The 22,832-nt window shown below is 37.3% G+C and overlaps 3 protein-coding genes across 7 annotated transcripts; 2 read left to right on the top strand and 1 right to left on the bottom strand.

The window, feature by feature from the left end:
* The first annotated feature begins 90 nt into the window (after window positions 1-90).
* glyctk (glycerate kinase) lies at window positions 91-5,891 on the top strand. 5 transcript variants are annotated; one of them, XM_051897818.1, is made up of 7 exons: window positions 105-290; window positions 449-481; window positions 739-827; window positions 1,510-1,920; window positions 2,856-3,007; window positions 3,556-3,731; window positions 4,736-5,891. In XM_051897818.1, the coding sequence occupies exons 4-7, from the start codon at window positions 1,556-1,558 to the stop codon at window positions 5,633-5,635; spliced, it is 1,593 nt and encodes a 530-aa protein (XP_051753778.1). In that variant the 5' UTR covers window positions 105-290; window positions 449-481; window positions 739-827; window positions 1,510-1,555; the 3' UTR covers window positions 5,636-5,891. The 5 variants fall into 5 exon arrangements, with proteins under 5 accessions (XP_051753777.1, XP_051753778.1, XP_051753779.1 ...); XM_051897819.1 differs by lacking the exon at window positions 739-827; XM_051897815.1 differs by having other exon boundaries at window positions 186-481.
* On the bottom strand, window positions 5,892-10,111 carry tcta (T cell leukemia translocation altered). Its single transcript, XM_051897820.1, has 3 exons — window positions 9,759-10,111; window positions 9,542-9,596; window positions 5,892-6,467 (listed from the first exon to the last, which is right to left on the bottom strand). The coding sequence occupies exons 1-3, from the start codon at window positions 9,967-9,969 to the stop codon at window positions 6,425-6,427; spliced, it is 309 nt and encodes a 102-aa protein (XP_051753780.1). The 5' UTR covers window positions 9,970-10,111; the 3' UTR covers window positions 5,892-6,424.
* Window positions 10,112-13,736: 3,625 nt separating this feature from the next.
* On the top strand, window positions 13,737-22,673 carry si:ch73-361p23.3 (uncharacterized). Its single transcript, XM_051897821.1, has 8 exons — window positions 13,737-13,745; window positions 19,619-19,641; window positions 19,756-19,866; window positions 20,066-20,194; window positions 20,276-20,348; window positions 20,937-21,157; window positions 21,244-21,351; window positions 21,437-22,673. The coding sequence occupies exons 4-8, from the start codon at window positions 20,071-20,073 to the stop codon at window positions 21,496-21,498; spliced, it is 588 nt and encodes a 195-aa protein (XP_051753781.1). The 5' UTR covers window positions 13,737-13,745; window positions 19,619-19,641; window positions 19,756-19,866; window positions 20,066-20,070; the 3' UTR covers window positions 21,499-22,673.
* The last annotated feature ends 159 nt before the right edge of the window (window positions 22,674-22,832 follow it).

The raw sequence follows: 22,832 nt of genomic DNA, 5'->3' as shown, positions 1-22,832 counted from the left end.
TGAACGAATCGTTCTTGTTCTCTGCTGACTGACTCGTTTTCTTGCCTTTTAAGATTGTCTCTAGTTTCAGCCAATAGCATTCCAGTGTGGGCTGTGAAGGAGCATTTGGACTTACCGAAGGAGCTCGCCCACTTCACTGAACGAGTCGGCGTTTTAAACGATTCGTTTACAAAAGATTCGTTCAAAACACTGATTTGGAGTGGCACTAAACAAGACATTTTGTTCGTGAACGAGGGTCTGTTGGCCGTCTGATGAGCGAGGGCATTTCATTTCGTTAATTCGTTCGGCATGTGAGTCAATCTTGTTCACAACAAGGAGAGAAAGGGGGCGGAGGAATTATGATTGTGTAAACATGTCTCGACTGATATACAAAATAAAATGACGTCAAGACGTTAGTTGTTTACTTCTCTTGTCCTTTTTATTTTTATGTCGTTTTCTGTATCTGAAGTGACTAGAAGTTTGAGTATGGAAGAAAACTGAGGTAAAAAATTATCCTTTGTTGTCATTTGTGGGGAAAATTGCGTATGTTTTCAAAGCAGCTTGTAAGGGTGGTGCATAGACGTGTAGCACTGACCACCCTTAGTACTTTAACTGGACTTTTATCTTAAGTCAACAAGTGTCACAAGGCTATTGTCGTACCTCCCACTCTACTGTTTTGGGATTGACCATTGATGAATCCATAAACCTCTTGTAACTGACTAGCTCTGAAACTACTCTCTGCCCTATGGTCAACTTTAGTCAATCATTACTAAGGCTGGTGTATTGCAGTTCTCAAAAGTTTTGTCAGCTCATAAAAGAGCTTCAGAATTCCCAGGAACAGTGTGCAGGTATGTTCTCCTAAAATCATTGAAGTCTATGATAGGATGGTGTTTGAAATCTGTTATCCCCCTCTATGGCATTATGTTACTCAAATTTACTCTGGTGATGTCTAAACTATTTATTTTTCTTATAAAGCATATTGCTACAGCTGCAGATATATAGTAGGGCCACCAGTTCTGACAAGGTAGCATTAGGTTTGCTGACCCTACTGTATACATTATATATGCAGCTATTCAGTTCAGAGCAATATGCTTTCTAATATTGTTTGAAAATATGCTTGAAATAGAGGGGGGTAGATTTCAGTAACCTCTAATGCCTTATTGGTGATCCTGCATATCTGTGTCTGTTCACATAAGATATGCTTTATAGGATATGAAATATGTTTAGACACTACCAGAGTGAATTTGGATAACATTAAAGCCATTGTATGTGACAGCGGGATTAAAGATTTTAGTAACCTAATGCTCCCTTGTCAGATTTGGTAACCCCATATATCTGTTCACATCAGACTAAAATGTTTTTTGGGGTATGAAACAGGAGATTAGACATCACCAGAGTGAATTTGGGCAACATTAAAGACATTGTGTGTGAAATAGAGGGGGTAATAAATAAGATACAATTCAGTGCTAATTAAAATCTGTTTAATTGGTTATTAATCAGCCTATTTTTAATCTCTTTCTCTTCCCTCAGGTGTTAAGTGGCTCTCTTCAACTGATGTGGATAGTCTGAGTGGTTTATGGCTCCAATTCTTGCTCTCTCACGTTCTCTTCACCTGCAGCAGCCACTGCGGGTGGGCTTAGCATCATTGTACTCTCGCAGTATGTCATCATTAGACACGCGAGCCCGGGCTGTGTTTTCTGCTGCGGTTGAAGGTGTGCAACCAGACATAGTGGTTCGCAGGGGTCTGGAGCGACATGGAGACAAACTACTTGTGGGTGGACAGAGTTTCACACTTACCAATAACCTTTATTTGGTGGGCTTTGGTAAGGCGGTGCTGGGGATGGCAGCAGAAGCAGAGAGGATTGTAGGGGATCATCTAATTAAAGGGGTGGTCAGTGTGCCTCATGGTATCCAAAATACACTGCGGAGTCATGGGAAAGAGTAAGTATTCTAGTGCTTTTTTAAAAATATATATATTTTAATATGCCTGTGTTCTGTTTAATGAGCATTATAGGTAGTTTATATAGCAATAAACAGGGATTTTCACTAGTTACTAGTGACTTTCCATCAAAATGCCCAGGTTATATTTAATTTTAAAGTCGTCATGAAATCAAAATTGACCCTATTTACTTTGTTAGCGTGTATTACTAGTCTTGTGGTGAACAATTAATCCATGCAAGTTAATACACAGAAAAAAAATATTTGTCGTGGTAATCTTTAATCAAAATCTGAAAAGTTATTTCTCTTCTGGAATGGCGTTCCTTATCTGATGACGTCAGTTTGACGGCTTGGGTTGAAAACGCTTAAACCACTCCCCTCCAACCGTTAGTCTGCTATGAGGGAGAGATGGAGGATCGCTAAAGTAAAACCCTGCCCTCTTTTCAATATTCCGTTTCACTTGGAAATACATCACAACACTGAAGAAAAGTTGTTTGCAACTTCCGGTTCCGGGACTTTAAAACTGAAGGATAAATTCAATAAAAGTACTACTGTTTGTGAAAATTCTCATTACTGTAATGTGAAAAGAAATAATGATTTATTATTTAAAAAAAAGTAGTATTATTGTACTTTTTGCATAAGAATGGATGAGAATTAGGGGTGGAATTGCTTAATTGTCATAAAAAAATCACAATGCAAGAAAAATTTACTGGTCCTACAAATAGGTTTCATGCAAAATCTATAATAAAATAATAAAATTAATAATAAAAATAATTCCTTTTTTGGGGGGAATGAAATGTGGACACGTCATGAGATTTACCCATATAGCCTTGACATCACACTGGCTTCCAGTTTTCAGCTAGGTCTTTCATTTTGTGTTTAGCTGCGCTCAGTACAGTCTGGATGTTACTGACAAACTTTTTTATATGTCTGCTCAGGAAGATGCTGCTTGAGAATCACAGCAGAATTACAGTGATGGAAGGAGCAAAGCACAATTTACCTGATACAGATGCCCTGCAATCAGCCGAATGTATACGAGAACTGGCCAGTGGTCTGACTGAGAATGATGTGCTGCTCGTGCTCATCTCTGGTACTGTGACTTATTTTCTTCCTGTATAATCAGTTTTCCTTTACAACATGCACTACCGTTCAAAAGTTTGGGGTCAGTAATTTGTTTTTGTAGCTTTTAAAAGAAGTCTCTTATGCTCACCAAAGCTGCATTTATTTGATCCAAAATACAGTTAAAATGGTAATATGGTGAAATTATGGCAGACATCAGTGTCACATGATCATACTAATATGCTAATTTGGTGCTCAAGAAACATTTCTTATTATTATCAAATTTGAAAACAGTTGTGCTGCTTAATATTTTTGTGAAAACTGATAGATCAGAATTCTTTGACAAATAGAAAGTTCAAAAGAGCAGCATTTATTTGAAATAGAAATATTGTGCAACATTATAAATGTCTTTGCTGTCAGTTTTGATCAATTTAATGCAACCTTGCTGAAAAAAGCATTCATTTCCTTTCAAAATATAATAAATAAAATAAAATAAAATAAAAGTCTTACTTGCTCCAAGCTTTTGTAAAGTTGTGTATTTGTTGAATTGTTCATGTTTTTACATGCATCTATGCATAGGTGGTGGTTCTGCACTTTTACCTGCTCCAGCCCCACCAATGTCCTTGCAGGAGAAACAAGATGTGACACGAAAACTTGCAGCAGCAGGAGCAACAATTCAGGAGTTAAATACAGTGAGACGAGCCCTGTCATTGTTAAAGGGTGGAGGCCTTGCACAATGTGCCAACCCAGCCAAGGTAACACGATTATATGATCAAAAAACACCTAAATTCCAGAATTAGGCTTAAGTGCAAGACAAAAGAAGAAAAAGAAAAAAGAATAGATGTTTGCACACTGAGCTTAAGCTCCAGAAAGCTTATTAGTAAAACAGCACTATTAATAAAAACACAACACAATTACATAAAAATGACATACACTTTTAAAGATCTTTTTAAAAAATCCATTCAGCAGAATTGCACATTACTTGGACTCAATTAATAGCAAATGATTGTTTTTTTAATAACTTTCCCCTATAAGAGTTATTCATCAAACAAAAATGACTATTAAAAGATTAATTCACTTTAAATTGAAAATTACCCCATGATTTACTCACCCTTAGGCCATCCTAGGAGTATGACTTTCTTCTTTCAGACGAATACAATCAGAGTTATATTAATAATCACTCTGATGCTCCTAAGCTTTATAATGGCAGTGAACGGAAACCACCTGTTTAAAACTCAAAAAAGTGCATCCATCATCATAAACGTACTCCTCACGGCTTGGGGGGTTAATAAAGGCCTTCTGAAGTGAAGCGATGCGTCTGTGTAAGAAAAATATTCATATTTAACACGTTATAAAGTAAAATAACTAGCTTCCACCGGGCCACCTTCCAAATTCAACTTACGAAGTGTAACGGCTCTCGCAGTTCAAAACGCTTACAGCACGTCCTACGCCTTCCCTATTCAACTTATGAAACATTACGTCAATTACACTTTATTCGTAAGTGGAATACGGCACTTTTTTGAGTTTCCAACAGGTGGTTTCTGTGCACTGCCATTATAAAGCTTAGAAGCATCAGAGTGATTATTAATATAACTCCGATTGTATTCATCTGAAAGAAGAAAGTCCTATACACCTAGGATGGCTTGAGGGTGAGTAAGTCATGGGGTAATTTTCATTTTAAAGTGGACGAATCCTTTAAGCAATACCCCACAATGTTAGTTAAGCATAATATTTACTCTGACATTACATTCTCTTGAAGGTGGTGGCGTTAATTCTGTCAGATGTTATTGGAGATCCTCTGGATTTGATAGCCAGCGGTCCAACAGTTTGGAGTGACTCCCGGCCAGAGGACGTCTGGGTTATCTTGGATCGTTATAAGCTCTCTGACTCTCTTCCTTCCTCTGTGAAAGAGGTGCTTAGCAAAGCTAGGCCTCATGGGTTGCAGGCGCAAGAACAGCCACAAGAAGTCAAAGACAATGTTTTAAACGTTGTAATTGGCTCAAACACCATTGCTCTTGAATGTGCAAGCCGTAAGGCCATTGAATTAGGACTTCGCCCTGTCATTCTATCTCCAGGAGTATGTGGTGACGTTTGCTCCGTTGCACGACTATACGGGCTGCTCTCAAGTTTTGCATGCTCCCCAGGAAAGGAACCTCCTCCAGAGCTTGCTGCAGAGATCCTTCAGCTAGGGCCAGAGGTTGGGATAGAAAGCTGGGATTTGTGTCGCACCATGAACGTGCTTATAGAGGAGAAGAAGGAAGGCTGGGGTGCGACATGTCTGCTGGCTGGAGGAGAACCCACTGTGCAACTGACAGGAAAGGGCAGGGGAGGGAGGAACCAGGAGTTGGCTCTGCGGGTGGGGCTTGAGCTCAGTGGTGTTGAAGTGAAGAGTGGTGCAGTGTTCCTCAGTGGAGGAACCGATGGACAGGATGGCCCCACTGAGGCAGCTGGTGCCGTCACTGATGGGGAACTGATGGAAGAGGCCGCATCTCAAGGTCTGGACATTGATGGCTTTCTAACCAATAATGATTCGTTCACATTTTTATCACAGCTCTCTGAAGGACGACGGTTACTCATGCCTGGACTGACAGGAACCAATGTGATGGATGTGCATGTTATGCTGCTGCCACAATCACCCCAGAAGCTTCCAATTATTTGACTTTAGCTTGATTTGTGATTGGAAGCAACACAATTATGGGGGAATAAGTGATTTTTTCCCTCCAAGGTAGTCTGCCGGAAGTGCACTTTTTAAAGTTTTTCACAATATCACTTATTTTAACCACTTTTAATGTGTTCTCTTTTTCCATTAATGACTCCTTCATAGTCCTGAACCAAAGTAAGGTGCTTTTTGATGTGTACTGCAATACATTGAAATACAATTTACTTATGAAATAAATACACCAATACAAACAAAATTAGGTACAAATTGTATTTATTATTTGCACTGCAAAAGACAGATGTAACCTTTTGGACACCTGAAAGCATGGCAGAGGCATGTCTTATTTCTGTACAGTTGAGTCTATTTTCATACATCACTGAAATCAATTATTTGATTTCTACTAACAGAACAAATGACTATGTGAACATTTGGGACCTTCATTTTGTCTAGTATTCCTGTCAGTTTTTAGTCAAATGATACTGTGTGAGAATCGCTCAAGTCTTGCTATCTACTAGCTTTGAGAATTAAATCCAAACAAACATTCTAAAAGAGCCAGAGCTGCTATATATATCACAGTATCCTCTAATGCTCCCTTTCCAGTGCACAGCACCATTCAGTTGTGTATGTTCGAGCACATATTCATGTGTTTGGGCCTTGAGTTTTGCACCAGTCCATCACAGACATCTTAACAAGAAAAAAGGATTTAATGGCACAAGTTCTGATGTATTTAATGTTCTTGAAGGCATGCAGTTGCTTTACTCCATCTTGTGTATTGGTGCTCTTAGTCCATCACTCACGGTGGGTTTTCTTGGCATCACCAGCTGCACTTTCCCTAGGAAAAATGGAAAATATTGGACTTAACACTGGAACAGGAGTGTTCATAAAATGCACAAATTCACAAATTACCCTACATACTAAAACAAAACAAGTGTCTAATATGCTACTTTTTCGATAGTGTTTTATTAATAGTGTTGTTTATTACAGTTTCATTGAAGTACTTCTCTGCCCATCAGTCAAATCCAATATAATGTTACCAGCCGGTCAATAATGAGTCACTTTCTGACGTAGAACCTGAAAGTGCTGAATGTAAACAGAACGTTGCTTCATAACATTAATGCCTGGTTCAGACTACACGATTTTAGCCCGATTTTGCCACTATGTGCTTGACGTAGGGTGTCGTGGGGATTCGTAAACGACAATGGGCGTCAGGATGCAAGATTCGATCATTTCAGCTCGTGTAGTGTGTCACAGTGGACGACAACCTATGCCACGTCTGCGATGCTTCACGACATCACAACAGAAAGACTATCAAGTTTAAAGGGGGGGTATAATGCTATTTCATGCATTCTAACTTATTTACACTGTTAAAGAGTTGGATTCTCATGCTAAACATGGCCAAAGTTTCAAAACACGAGTAGGACGTGTGACAGAGTATTTCTGTGCCAAAAATACTCTTCCAAATACTCTTAAATTTCGGGATCTTTTTTTCGAGTATGTGCCTGTGTGACATCAGAAAGGTCGGAATTCCTTGTGCGGGCACTTCTCCCGGAAGAGCGTGCACGCACACGTCGACCAGAGCGAGAGAGCAAGAGCACGCCCATCAACGTGCTTCGTTCGGGTTTACGGAAGTCATTGGCAGTGCTGCACAGGACTTGCTCGAGAAAGATTTGTCACTTTGTTTTTAGACTACGAAATCAACAATGTCACCAAAGAAGTGTGTTTTTGGTTGTGAGGGAAAGATAACCTTGCTTCCCAAAGAACCCAGTGTTCAGTGGAGCTGAGAGATTTGTGCTCACGCATTACATTGATGCGCTCTCGATATTTGTTATTAAAATAACCATAGAAACTGATAGTTGCAATCACTTTTTCATTGGTTAAATAAATAGAGAATATCTCATGTTTTTCCGTGGCTGCTCGAGCCCTCAGGATCGGCGCTTATCGTTAATAAACAAGGCCCAGTTCTACGCTGGATTTACAGATCGTTTAAAACTGAAAGATGGAGCGGTCACAGCGATAATGATCCAGGGCCCTCATTTATCAACGGTGCGTACGGACAGATTTGTGCGTAATGAGTGCGTAAGAACAGTTTTGCGCAAAGTGTGGGATTCACCAACTTGTACTTATACGTAGAAATGTGTGTAAATATAAGCACACCTCTGAGCATGCTTACGCAGAGAATCTAGTGGTAGAATAGCGACACTATACATAAAAAGCATTTAAGAGTGTCACAGTAAGCAATCCACATATGTCCTGTGTTTCCTTTAATTATAAAACACTCAATTTATAATTTGTCTAGTTTTAAACATGATGCGTAATTGGTGTCAAACCCTATAAAAGACAGCTGTGAAAAATGTTTGTCCCAGTGCAATGGCTTATCTTGCGTTATTGGAAGACTTGGCAGAGAACGCGTTTTCCAAGATCGTGCTGATCTGCTTGGACAGAATCCTCTCTGTCATTATTGCGGTGAGAAAAAAATACAATCACGTGATTTTTAAAGGGAAGTGTTGTCACCATATATGGTTAATTGGAGGCGTTTCCGAATGCTAATTACCGTGAACGAGCAGGGTACTTACGCACATGTGGGATTTATCAACAATGATTGCTTACTAATGTGCGTAAGAACTGTGTGCGCACATTTGATAAATACGGATTTTCTTGTACTTAGGCACATTCTAAATTTTATTCATAGGACAAAATATAGAACTTTTTCTACGCACTGTTGATAAATGAGGGCCCTGGTCATGAGTCGGAACCGCAGGTGGTGAGTAAAACTGCATCAAATGTCTGTTTTGTTGGCAATAGGTGCCTAAGTGCATATAATGTAGACAACACGAACGTAGTGAATTCATAAATTCATTATTCATCATTCACTATACGCTATATTCATTATAGTGATTCAAAAGTTATCCATGGATAATGCGATGGTGTATTGTGGGTGTTTAAATACAGTTTTTGCTGACCATTGATAGCTTGCAGACGATCGCTACTGTACGCAAAAGCTGCGCGTGCTCATCACTCTTTAGCTCCGCTCACACGACACGCCTCCAGGCACTCGGCTGTTTTCGGAAACACTAGGTACAGCGTATGTATCTTTTATAAATGTGATAAAACAGAAGACTTTTCGGCGATATGAAGGATGCTATACTATTCTATAGGTACTCAAGATTAACATGAGATTGGCAGAAACTGTGTGTGATACCCCCCTTTTAATTTTTTTCTCCGTCATCCACGACAAGTTCCGTCACATGTGTGACACTGGCCAATAGAAGCACAGAAGCGCTTTCCTACATGCTTTCAATTCGAAAGCGAGACAATGACATCGTTCCTGCTAGGTGGAATTTACAATGGAGGAAATGTTTGTGGAGCTATGGCAACAATACTCCTGCATTTATTATGTTTCCTCGAGGGACTAAGTCACCGCGACATAGTGAACTATCGTGACCGTCAAAAATATTGTGTAGTCTGAACCCGGCATAAGGTTGAACCACTGTAGTTACGTGGACTATTTTAACGATGTCTTTTCTACCTTTCTGGGGCTTGAAAGGTGCAATGACGTTGCTGCCTATGTGCGGTTCAGATACTTTTCGGATTTCATCAAAAAAAAAATCTAAATTTGTGTTCCGATGATAAATGAAGGGCTTACGGGTTTGGAACGACATGAGGGTGAGTAATTAATGAGAGAAATTTCATTTTTTGGGGGGTGAACTAACCCTTTAACGTTATATTTTTCAATATATTTTAATATTCCAATTTTCCACACACGCATTATTTGATCATATTCTAAATTAGAATTAAGAAATCATTTAAATACAGCCAAAAATAAATGAACCCCGAGTCTTGAGTTCATTTGTAAGATGAACGAATCCTTCATGAAAAGAACAACAGAAAGGCTGGTCAGTCACCTACCATCCGCTCAGGTTAGGCGCCGTGTCAGGAGTCCCGCCATTCTGTCCTCCAGTCCCTGAGAAATTATCACAAACCTCTTTAGTCCAAGTACTAACGTTCCTTTTTAAAAGACGCAATATATATACACGGTCACAAAACTAGACAGATTCATACAACTGTCGTTTTATACAGTATGACTTATTATGAATTACGCGGAGCCACCTCAGTAAATACTCACCCTGTCTGTAGTACATATCGTTGACCGTGTTCCCGTACACTTTCCATGCAAAGTGGATGGCAACGAGACTGATGACAAGCCAGCTGAACAGAATTTTAAACACTGCAACTCGCATGTCGTTGGCCAGCCAATCGTCCACAAATTCGGACAGAAAGGACACCAGATTATCAACCATACGAGACAAAAATTCAAAATCCCACGATTCCTCCATGCTGTCTTTTTTCTATCTTACATTCTAAAGTCCGATTTTAAACCAGATAGCTAGTGCTTTCAGAAAATATATGTAACTGAACATCCATCTTTAAAGTAAACCAAGCAGAGCCGCTGCCTTCTTCGCATAGAAATGTCGTCATCAACTAGAGGTTTGGAAATATTTGCGGTGTCATCATCGCCATCTGTCGGCCTGGAGTGAGTGGCGCAGTACGCTGTACGAGTAAATCTGTGATTCTGCATAGAAATGAGTGGATACATTGGGTGTTTCTTCAACTTCAGGTACTTTTATGTTCAAGTAGCTCTTTTTTGTGAAATCAAACAAATGTCATTATTATGATATTAAAAGTTTTACTATTCTTTCATAATTGCTTTTGCTACAAATATGCGTTTTATGTTTGATAGTTTTACCCTTTTCCAAGACCCAGACTTTCTAGACTATGAATATCCATTAAAGCAATATGAATTATGTTTAAAACCATGATGATAAACTATTTCAAATTACATTGTGAAAATTATTTTCATAATATTTTTAAAAAATATATATATAACTGCCCACGTTTGTAGAGTCATTCCCACCACACAGTAAAATACATAATATATGGAACACAATACTTTATTTGAGATGTAGTGGGAATGTTCATGACAGAAAAAAAACAGAATTCTCCGATGCATTTATATATGTGGGATACTGATTGAGGACAAATGAATTAAAATTTAAATTTTTATTTAAAATTAAAGCATGTGTGAGCGTGATAAAGGGATAGTTCACCCAAAAATGAAAATTCTGTCATCATTTATCAGCCTCAAGTTGTTCCAAACCTGTATGAATTTCTTTCTTCTGCTGAACACAAAAGTAGATATTTTAAAGAATGTCAAAATCTTGACACTTGACTTCCATCCAGTATTTTTAGGGCCCAAGCCGAAGGCCCTATTGTTTTCTTTAGGATAATTATTTTTTTTCTGACTATTCGGGCATTTTTGGGGTCCTTAACATGCTCAAAAACTCTTGAAACTTTGCATCGGAATCTTCGGCCATCAGGGCCGGGCAGAAGCTGGTACCCGGGCGTGGCAGAAAGGCTCGACAGCGCCCCCTTAAATGGTGTCTAAAAATGTGATCCATATATCAAACACGCTTGCACGTATTTGTATGAAACTCGGTACACATATAGACCTCATCGGGCCTAACAACTTTCATGCTCTCTAAATTATACGTCACCTCAACAGAAAGTCGGCTATTATAGGTTGTTTGGAAAACCAATGCTCTGGAATTTGATATACTCTTCCTAGGTGATTAATCCGATCACCACCAAACTCGGTCAGCCTGAAGTCAAGACATTGAGGATGCGAAATTGCAAGCAGATTTTTGATATCTCGAACGGTTTGGCCATGGCAAGGCAACGAATTTATGGCGAGAAAAGGGAAACAGGAAATGTGTTATAATGTCTGAATACATTGATTGCTTTTTATGAAACTTCACCTGTGTGTTCATTATAGAAAGCTAATCACATGGATGTGACTATTGTGAGTCAAAGTTATAGCGCCACCAATTGGCAGCAGGAAGTGTCACTTTCAAATTGCTTTGAGATCACCCTTTTTTTTTTTTTTTTTTTTCAGCAGATATAGACCTGTGAAAAGAATCGTGATATCTTAAACACTGTTGCCATGGCAACGCATCAAACTTTAATGTTCATTCTGGATGCTTTTGAGATGCTTGGCATGCTTCAAATTGCATGAAACTCAATATAAACGTCAGAGATGTCAACCAGTAGACATGGGCAAAACCGTAGAAACAGGCGGGGAGGAGGGCCTCTATAGCGCCATCTTCTGACAAAAGTGGGGGGTTAGTTTAAACTACAGTCACCAAACTCGGTACACATATTGTTCTCATTAAGCCGGACAACTTTCTATTTTACAGTCACTGGCTCCGACCAACAGCAAGTCAGATATTTTGGTTTGAATGTGGATTTTTCTCTCTCACACACACACACACACACACACACACACACACACACACACACAGAGAGAGACATAGACTCTCTCTCTGTCCAAACCCCCCTACCCCTCCCTCCTCCTCCTCCTCCTCCTCCTCTCCCCTCTCACTCCTTCAGTGTGTGTGTGTGTGTGTGTGTATATGTGTATGTGTGTATTACAAACTTGATTAGTGGTCTTTAACCCTTTTACTGATTACCCATTTATTGATGAACTTATGAAAAATTTTGAACTGCAAATAACTACACACGCATTAGAAATTGAGCCATGACACTATCACTATTTGGACATGACTAGTTTTCTAAAAGTTGTTTGAGTTACAATTATTATTACCCGACACCTGTGATTTCATGTATTGATTCATACAAGACTAACATCTCTTACAATTGTTTTTTTTTTTTTTTTTTAACAGAGGAGGAGTGTGTGTTTTCTAGACATGGCCGTTAGAGAAGGTCATGTGCTGTGTTTGCAAATATAATGTATGATGCGCATGTCTTTAAATTAATTATTTATTGATATAATTCAAATTTATTAAAAACCCTATTTAAGTACATTTCACATGATTTTATAAATGTGGCTGTTTATAATAAACTTGCACAAGTGAGCAGAAAAATCTAGACATGCACCTTACTTTTACCTGAGACTGACATTAAAATCGTCTTTGCAGGTTCTGTGATTTAGCTCTATTAATTAATTGTATAATTTTATTTTTTCATTGTATACCACACATATTGAAATTAAATGAAAGCTTGCTTTTGGTGCATACGATTGGTGCACAAACAATAGCTCAGGGAGGTCAAAAAACACATGAAGAGAAGTGTTAGGATAATACAACAATACACGCTGATTCATTTGAAATTGACCTATGACATTCTATGATATGAAATTTATCTAAATTTAAACAATCTCATGGATATGGCTGTTGTGGTTTGTAATCATATGGGCACCAGCTGCTGCAGTAAATGTGGTGTATTCAAATGACTTTGACATAGTTCTTTTATGTTTACCCGTTTTAAATGCCTATTGCCCACCATGCACAGTTGACCTGAAGCCACCGGGTTGGCGGTGCCACCGGGCTTGGGCCCGTCATCGCTGCTTGCGGCTATATTTTGTTTTATTTTTGGAAGTCAGTGGGGTCCATTAACTGTTTGGTTACCCATATTCTTCAAAATGTCTACTTTTGTGTTCAGCAGAAAAAATAAATTCATACAGGTTTGGAACAACATGAGGGTGAGTAAATGACAACAGAATTTTCATTTTTTGGTGAACTATCCCTTTAAGTATATTTCAAGAGAGATTGTAAGCCCGCAGGACCAAAAGTGCCCATAGTTTAAGAAACACTTATATTCTGTATACATTGATTTGTATATTTCTCTGAATAGAGAAAAGGCTCCTTTAAGGGTTCTTTTAGGCACAACCTTTTATGGAAACATTTTATGAATTTAGTTTTAATTAATTTTATTTTAATTAAATTGATTACATTTCGTGAATTAAACAGTTTGCAAAACTTTATCACTAGAAACAATTGAAATAACCTGTTAAAGTATTATGCAATCATTTAAGACATTTCTCCTTATATTGAACCTTTTGGCATAAAGCGTTCTTTAAAATTGAGTCAAGAGTTCTGAAATTGACTTCTCTTTTTTTTTTTTTTCTAAGAGTGGTATGGCATTCTCTGGACTGAAATAAGATATTAATCTCTTCATTCAAGTATCTGGTCTTATTCTGAAGAGTGGAAAGTCTTGATTTGCGGATCATGCACCCATGAAATGAAACTTCACCATGGTAATAACCTTTTAGTATTGTTTACATATTTTGGAGTTGAGAACGCTGTGTGAAACCTGGCAGCAGATGTGGGCTTAAGTGAGGCTTAAAATATGAGTTCTAAGTAAATTTCTTGTTAACAAATAGACATTCAATTTGCAGACTGACTCCCCCAAGTTTGAGATTATTTATTGAGTTTGAGGTTATTTTGGTGACCGTTTTGAACTGCGAGAGGGGTTACATTGTTCTTAAAGGGTTAGTTCACCCAAAAATGAAAATGTCATTTATTACTCACCCTCATGTCATTCCACACCTGGTAGCAAGACCGTAAGACCTTCGTTAATCTTTGGAACGCAAATTAAGATATTTTGGTTGAATTCCGATGGCTCACTGAGGCCTGCATAGCCAGCAATGACATTTCCTCTCTCAAGATCCATTAATGTACTAAAAACATATTTAAATCAGTTCATGTGAGAACAGTGGTTCAATATTAATATTATAAAGCAACGAGAATATTTTTGGTGCGGCAAAAAAAAAAAAAAAAAAAAAAAAAAACACTGCTTCATGAAGCTTCGGAGAGTTATGAATCAGCGTGTTGAATCATGATTCGGATTGTGTGTCAAACCGCCAAACTGCTGAAATCACGTGATTTTGGTGCTCCGAACCGCTGATTTGACACGCTGATTCATAATGCTCCGAAGCTTCATGAAGCAGTGTTTTGAAATCGGCCATCACTATATAAGTCATTTTTGGCGCACCAAAAATATTCTCGTCGCTTTATAACATTAATATTGAACCACTGTACTCACATGAACTGATTTAAATATGTTTTTAGTACATTAATGGATCTTGAGACAGGAAATGTCATTGCTGGCTATGGAGGCCTCACTGAGCCATCGGATTTTAACAAAAATATCTTAATTTGTGTTCCAAAGATGAACGAAGGTCTTACGGGTGTGGAACAGCATGAGGGTGAGTAATAAATGACATTATTTTCATTTTTGGGTGAACTAACCCTTTAAGTTAAATACAGAAGGTGGTCTGGTAGAAGCTAGATATTTTACTTGTTAAATATGCATATTTTTCTTACACAAATGCATCGCTTCGCTTCAGAAGGCCTTTATTAACCCCCTGGAGCCGTGTGGAGTATGTTTATGATGGATGGATGCACTTTCTTGAGCTTCAAACTTGTTGCCCCGTTCACTGCCATTATAAAGCTGGGACGCATCAGGATAATAATATAACTGATTGTGTTCATCACAAAGAAGAAAGTCATATACACCTAGGATGACTTGAGAGTGAGGAAAGCTTGGGATAATTTTCATTTTAAAGTGAACTAATCCTTTCAGAATAAAAGAAATGCAAATTCACTCCTGTACAGTAGAAGGCGCAGCTCAAACTTTTCAGCTGTGCTGCCATTCTATATTGCAGAAGAATAGGATGCAGGTGAAGAAAGTTCAACACTCTTTCTTTGGCAATAAAAAAAAAAAAAAAATTAAACACAAATGTGCTGTTTATCTAAAGTCATTTTTGCTTATTAGTATATTTTAATTGGATCATTGAAGGTCAGCTGCGAAGATATTGGTTAATGAAGTGAGATTAAATGCATAAAGTCTATGTGTGTGATTTAACATTTAATTATTGCATGTTTGCGTAATATTCTGAGTGTGCATTTCACTGTTTTTATTCATTTTGAGGAATACTGAATCTGTTTTTGTGCAAGAAGAGCCTGCTCACATTTAGTCTAGATTCGAACTACAATAACCATCATGTTTAAGGCCCGTTTACACCAAGAATGATAACTATAAAGATAACTATTACGATAACTATATTTGCGTCCACACTAATGAACGATAAGTCTGTTTATTCTAAGCTCGCACGCTGCTATTAGGGGCCATATAGGCCATAATTATTGAAAAGCCTTTTACAAACACTAGTGAAACAAACTGATCAACGTTAGTGAAATTCATTCATATGTATAACTGAAAAGCCTCTTACAAATACTAATGAAAACATTGATCAACCTCAGTGAAATTCATTCATACGCATTACTGAAATGAGAAAAGATTTCAGTAGATGATGAGAGCTAATTTTACTTGAAAAGGAAGCTGTGGCCGCACTTTTGTCACGTGTCTCACAAACTCTTTTAGGCAATGGTGGATAGTCATAACAGTTGTATAGGAAGCCATTCACACCGAAAATGGGACGAAATAGCGTGCTGTTACAGTGCCGCTTGCCATTGAGCCACTGAGCCACGCCGATGACAGCATGCTGTTTCGTCCTACATTCAGTGTGAATGGCTTCCCATATGAATGGCTTCCAATAGTTTGGCTTCCTATACAACTCTTTACAACTAGCCGCCATTGCCTAAATGAGTTTGTGAGATGCGCCAAAATTAAATGGAAGTGTGGCCACAGCTTCCTTTTCAAGTGAAATTAGCTGAAATTAAGTGAAATCAACTACTGAAATCTTCATTTCAGTAATGTGTATGAATTTCACTAAGGATGATCAATGTTTTTACTTGTCATTTAAAATGAAGACTACTCTAGTTAACAGGCTTTTTTTAGACATATCATACTTAATAATATACTTAATATTAATAAAAACTTTTAAAACAGCACTTATCTGAAGCTAATTAGAGCTAATTTGGGCCCTAAGGAGATTGTTGTAAAATGAGAGCAGAGAGGGAAGTAACTGAAATGATGAAAACATCTGCATTTAAATAGCTGCCAGTCACATGTTTAGAAATCCACCAATAGGAGTTTAAGGAAAGATGCAAAGCAACTAATAGCATTGTTAAATAGGTTGAGATGTGGACTGCCACAGACCTGCCGCACAGGTTACATGTGTGTTGTGTGGGTGTTTACGCTCATCACGAGGTACTCCAGTTCGCTCTAGTTACGGGGGTTCTCGGGAGCACTCGCAGTCTACAAATACACATCATTAAACAAACACCCCCACACTATTTTCAGACTATTTATAATCAAACCCCTTAAAATTTACTATATTACTCACCCTATCCTCCGTCAGTGCCGCATTTGTTTGGCATCTTTACCAAATGTGTCTGGTGCATCGCTTAAATTCTTCTGTGCTTGTCTCCCTTAAGTATCCGCATAGTTCCTCCCCGACCCCGCCTAACCAGAGCTCAATACCACATGTGTTTTTCCAAGTATGAGCCAAATGATAACCATAAGTCAAAATATTCCATGGTATGCCATAACTAAGCCACATATGATCCGCAGTTGTGTGTGGTCATCTGTGCCATATACCTCAATACAAATAGTGAGCCAAAATAAAATTCCTTCCAATTCTAAAGCCATGGCAAAACATATATGGTGAACCTTTGGCCCACATGTGCTCAGCCATGCCATATCTAGGCCAGATGTGACAGCTATCAGCCACATTTGGCCCAAATGTTCTTGCTGTCTAACAGTGTATTCGGCTAACAAAATCAATATAGTGGAATAAAAATCAACGCCTAGTCTTTTTCACAGCAACTTCAAAGGAAGCAAGACAATGTTGTCGAAACTAGCGCTGGATACCAGAGGTAATTTTATGCTACACTGTTTGCACGCCTGGCATAATGATCTCATTACTTTTCACCATTTATTCTGAGGGTATGGCCAATTGTTTTCCATATATCCATTTTCTTTAAAGTATCCTTGAAAAGGGGGTTTGACTTGTCAAAGAGAGGTGGCTTTTTCTGGACCTCCGCGATTAACTTCTCCGCAATGTCGTCCGCTATTTTAAATGCATGAGCCCTTAAATTAGAATTGATTCTGATTGGCTGTCAGTGTTTTATCGTTCAACAGCTGGAAAAAAATTGTCCTGAAAGTGATCCCAACAATATAGTTTCTCTGTATCGTTATTGTTACAGCTGTGGCGTGGACAGTGCTATTCTTTTATATTTAGAACGATTTTTAGAACTATATCTTTATCGTTATCTTTAAAGTTATTGTTCTTGGTGTGAATGGGCCTTTTACTCAGCACACACAGCGCTGCACCTCACTCCCGATTTCTCTCTCCATGGGGACAGGAGAGCTGTTAGTCAATAAATGGGGAAAACAAAGCATTACTTATTTGAAGAAAAAAAAAAAAAAAAACCTCAGATATTGTTGTAAATGTAAAAGTAATGCGTTACTTTATTAGTTACTTGAAAACGTAATCTGATAACGTAACTTGCGTTACTTGTAATGTGTTACCCCAACACTGACTGAGAGTAAGTACTCCAACCAATGTGTCATTCCCCACCATTACCTTTATTTCATTTTCTGTTTTTATTTTCGGATCTGAGTAAGCTGTATAATAAAGAGCCCATTAGCACAGTCATTTTGTTTTTTTAAATGCTCAGTTAACTGAAGGGGAAACACCCAGTTTGGTCAAAATTGATCTACTTTTCAGTTCTTTTTTTTCTCCTTTCTACTTTGTCTGTCATAACTCTTTACACATTTATAAGGACTTCTTTCACATAGAGGATCACAGACATCTCTGTTAGACGACCGGAAGCTTAAGATAAAATCTACACTATGTCATGGTAAATGGAAGCTCTGCACTCTTTTTTGCAAAAAGAAAGATGCAGTTCATTGATGTTTTCTTCCTCTTTACATTGACTTACTTTCCAGTGTTTATGATGTTGGTGTTGCCTTGCCAACTCCACTGTTTGCTAAAATATTATACTTTTTTGTTTGTACTAAATCATCCCAATTTATCCATTTGTTCTTAACTGATGATTAAAAAAATAGCACAGAACACACTTATTCTCCACACATGTGTAGCATACCCCCCTTTTTTTTCCTGTAAACTGCAGACCAGTAAACCAGGGAACCTCAACTACCAAATGTGTCAGACGTACCTGTTTTCAGTACTTCTAAGAGTAGTTTTTTCCTATATATGCAAAACATCTTTGAGTCATTAGAATATATAGAGAGAGCACCTTCACTTGAGTGTGTCATTTAATTTGATTGCCTCATCAAGATCAATAAATAAATGTATACCAGACCTGATGTTTTCAAGAATCAAATGAAAACTATGGGATGCTTTGTCTGCTAATATTTAGAAGAAGTCTCAGTTATTACACTGAATTTGGCATGTTAAATGGATATTAAATGGATGTCCAAAGAGATAATTCAAATTGACAAATTGTAATTTTCTTTCATGTTTCTCTGTCTATTCTGTCATGAGAACATAGAACATTTTATTAATGCAGCACACATGACAGAGATAAAGCAACCTGAATTCTTAAAGTAATTACAAGAGATTTCACTTCCTATTCTGGTTGAGAGAAAAATCCAGTAAAAAATCCAGTTGAGAAAAATCCAGTTCCAATATAATTGATATTCCAAAGAATTCAGAGAGTGAGAGGGAAAAAAAAAAATAATAAAAAAATAAAAAAACTTAAGCAGTTGTATGTGGTAGGCAATATATTAGAAATTGATAATTAAAAGGATGGCAAAACTGCAATAAATGTATAAGCAATAGCAATTCTTCACAATATGCTTTTAGTTTTAATTTAGAGCATTTTGTGTCAGGTTTTATTTTGTAACCATTTGACATGCACCAATCAGACTCAGAGTGATCAAATTTAACGGATGAAGTTAATGGCTATTTTTTTAAATATATATCTTCATATCAAGATGGTATTATTAACACAAAAAAACATACTGTATAATCCTACGTTTTTTCCAAAGTGGGTGAAGTTGAATACTGGTTGGGTAAATGGGGGGTTGGGTAAATGTCACCTTGTCTATTGACTCGAGGCTTCAGTCTCTATTTCCTCTTATTTGAGGGTTACACGCAGTTCCAACACTATACTACAGTGTTACTGCTGTCATGTTCTTCTACATGAAAGTCCTCTCAACTCTCTTGTGTTTGCTTCTACTTCACCAAAATGCAAGTGCTACGAAAGAGTGTCGAGCAGGTATGTATGAATATGGTTAAATACCTGGATTTGGGATCCACTGTTGTCTAAAGGGATATTTGTTGCATGAAACATCTTATAAATGATTTCTGTTTAAATGAATTTGAATTGTAGGTCAGAAGCTTGATTACCGTACGCAAGAGTGTGTGGACTGTCCAGAAAAACAGTACAACTCTAAAAGTGGAAAAAATCTTCATTGTGAAAACTGCAGGAAATGTGGAAAAGGTAAGTGCCACAGTCTACTTTTTCAGGCAGCTAGATTCAGTAACTGAGAATGTTACTGTATAAAATATGTAATGCTATAAGATACTGTGGCGTATATCTAACACTATTGAATTTGTACAAAGGAAATCAAAGTCAGGGAAAAAGCCATTCTAGTCCAATATTTAGATTTTTAACATGTATTGTTTTTCCCCCCACTCAGGTAGTATGGTAGTCGATAAATGCACATCTACAACAAACACTCGCTGCAATTGTATGAGCGGTTTTACACCCATTGATCAGCAGAATGAGATTTGCGTATGTAAAAAAGGTTCTGGACTGGATAGAACAGGTAAATTAAATCCTACATTACTGAATCACATCAACTGACTAAAGTGAATATTATGAAACTTAGACTATGTCTCTCTTCTAGGACAGACTTGCATAAAATGTAAGAATGGATACTTCTCAGACAAAGAAGACTCAACTTGTCAAAAATTGAGAGAGTAAGTTTTTATAAACATTAAAAAAATGTTTATGTCAAAAGATATATACCCAGGGGGAGACAATCGAGAACTATGTTCTCGAGCTCAGAGATGCGAAGGGGACCCAAGTCTATGGTTTGAGGGGGAGCTAACGCATAAAAATTCCCCAGTAAAAAAGTTGAATGAATTTCATTGATGACCCTAAAGCATATTAATTATCTCAGCAGCTTTATTTAAATGTATAATCAGCGCCCTCTTGTGCATGTTTGATGATTCAGCAGTAAAACTTCAAAGGGAAAGCTCACCCCAAAATTTAAATTTTGTCATCATTTACTCACTCTCACGTCATTCCAAATGCCTGTATGACTTTCTTTCTTTCTTTGGAACATGAAAGAAGATATTTTGAAGAATGTTTATTTTTGTAACTTGTTGTATGGACAAGAAAAATATCATCTTTGTGTTTTAAAGAAAGGAAGTCGTACAGGTTTGTAATGACAACAGCATGAGTAAATAATGGCAGAATTTTAACCTTTGACTAAATTCTTTTATAATTGTTTTTTTTTTTTTTCTGCCATATCAAGAGAACTGCATACATTTTTTCATCTGCAGATGTAAAAGTGGGATTAAGTTAGCAGGCAACAGTACTTCTGATGCCGTTTGCGAAAATGGATCAGAAACGGTGACCGAAGCTTCCAAAATACTTATTACCACACTGAAGACAACTACCATCTGTTCTACTGCCACTTCAAGACCTACGCCCTCCTGTTTCATAGCCTCTTCAATAACTACGGCCTCCTCTTCCAACAAAGATGGCAGCTTCTACAGCTTTTGTACTCTTTCTTCATTGCTTCCAGATATATAAATCAATTACAATTTGTATCTTTCTTGCTAAGCATGAATTAATATTTCATTCTAGGGCTGGTCATGCTATGCGCTGGTATTCTTCTTCTGTCTGGACTCCTGTACCACAACTGTAAAGTCACCCACTGCATTCATAGCCACAAGAAAGTGGATTCTCGAAAAGGTGGAGTACCCTTAGTTGATGATATGGCCATGTGTGTGTGTGTGTGTCTTTCTATTCATCCTTCTTACATTTTTTTTCTCTTTAGAGAGCATATGCAGAAAGCCTGTTGAAGAATCTGGAGAAAAGTGCCTGTCCTTACTTGTCTAACGCAGTTTTCAGTTGCCTCAATGTTTGTTTTTGTGGAATTTTTTTTTTTTTTTTTTAATAATTTTTTAGTTCTATAACTAGTTAGATTGCTGTTAACTTAAGGTAATACTTTATTTTAGTGTCCCTTTCACACATCTTACATGTTCTTACTATAGTAATAACAGCAAATTATGCATAATTACAAGCATCTAACCCTAAACCAAACCCTAATTACATAGTAAGTACATGTTGTTAATTGGTATTACTCAGTATAGTTACACTGTAACAAGGACACCTTAAAATAAAGTGTACATAATAACACCACTTAAAAACAACAAAAAAAAATCAGTGCTTAGCTGCAACGGTCTTACATTTTAGAAGAAATTTTTTTTTATAATTAATATTATTGTTTCTATTTTTAATGGCTTTGGTAGATGTTGTGAGAATGATGTAGATAGTCAATCAGAAAGCTAGCTTACTTGAGGGGTTGTTTAGGACTTTTTACACCTGTTTCGGGCAACTGGTTTGAAATGGGACAATGTTAAATACAGATGTATTTGAGGTCCAAAACAAAATTGAGATTCACCCACATGTGAAAGTGATCAAAGTCACTTTCGATCACATTGCACTTGTAGTGTAGATGCTCATCCATTTGAATTCAGATGGCTAATTTAATTTAAGCCATGAATTGATTTCAATTCATTACTTAGAGAGCTTCTTTGAAATCTGCTGATTGGTTAAATTTCACAGCGCCTAAACTTGCACTGCAGTCGATGTAGGTAGATCATTGAATGCCGTAACATTACAGTCATTTCCATGTCAACACCATTGTTTACCACAGACATATCCTGTAGTGACTCATGCATTCCTGAGAGAAATATGACAAATTAGCTCAGTTTCCCATATTTAAGTGGGCTAAGGACAACTTCTGAGAATCTTTCCTTTATTTATTCAATTGTTTGTTTGTCTGTAGCCTTATTATAAAGGTCTAATGTTGTTTCTATGAAATGAAAATAAATGGGCTGCATAAACACCTGACATTTATGTAGGCAGTAATATTTTTATTGTATTATATTTGATTTTGTTTTTCTGCATTTCTTGCTTCATACTGTGAGTTGTTGTCATTCAGTGCAATGTGTCCCATTATATGTCTAATGTACAATTTAAATAAAGGACTAACTCTAAAAGATTGTTAATATTCTCCACTAAACTATTTTTACATTTCCTGTTGTTCACATGTAAAAAAAAAAATGGCCTGCAGTGTCATCCCTCTGGTCTCAAAACTCTTCTCAAAGTTGATATTTGACAGATTCCATAGAAACTAGGACTAGCATTTAGAACAGATCATGCTTTTT

Source organism: Ctenopharyngodon idella, chromosome 6 (assembly GCF_019924925.1).
Source record: "Ctenopharyngodon idella isolate HZGC_01 chromosome 6, HZGC01, whole genome shotgun sequence".
NCBI lineage: Eukaryota > Metazoa > Chordata > Actinopteri > Cypriniformes > Xenocyprididae > Ctenopharyngodon > Ctenopharyngodon idella.
This window is presented reverse-complemented; position numbering and strand designations above follow the sequence as displayed.

Bases quoted from the DNA above. Each gene is read 5' to 3' on its own strand.
- glyctk (XM_051897817.1), top strand. From the start codon at position 1,556: ATGGCTCCAATTCTTGCTCTCTCACGTTCTCTTCACCTGCAGCAGCCA. The intron at 3,008-3,555 runs GTACTGTGACTT...ATCTATGCATAG, and splicing joins GCTGCTCGTGCTCATCTCTG to GTGGTGGTTCTGCACTTTTA. The intron at 3,732-4,735 runs GTAACACGATTA...ATTCTCTTGAAG, and splicing joins AATGTGCCAACCCAGCCAAG to GTGGTGGCGTTAATTCTGTC.
- tcta (XM_051897820.1), bottom strand. From the start codon at position 9,969: ATGGAGGAATCGTGGGATTTTGAATTTTTGTCTCGTATGGTTGATAAT. The intron at 9,597-9,758 runs GTGAGTATTTAC...ATAATTTCTCAG, and splicing joins CGATATGTACTACAGACAGG to GGACTGGAGGACAGAATGGC. The intron at 6,468-9,541 runs GTAGGTGACTGA...CATTTTTCCTAG, and splicing joins GCGCCTAACCTGAGCGGATG to GGAAAGTGCAGCTGGTGATG.
- si:ch73-361p23.3 (XM_051897821.1), top strand. From the start codon at position 20,071: ATGGTAGTCGATAAATGCACATCTACAACAAACACTCGCTGCAATTGT. The intron at 20,195-20,275 runs GTAAATTAAATC...TCTCTCTTCTAG, and splicing joins TTCTGGACTGGATAGAACAG to GACAGACTTGCATAAAATGT. The intron at 21,158-21,243 runs GTACTCTTTCTT...ATTTCATTCTAG, and splicing joins TGGCAGCTTCTACAGCTTTT to GGCTGGTCATGCTATGCGCT.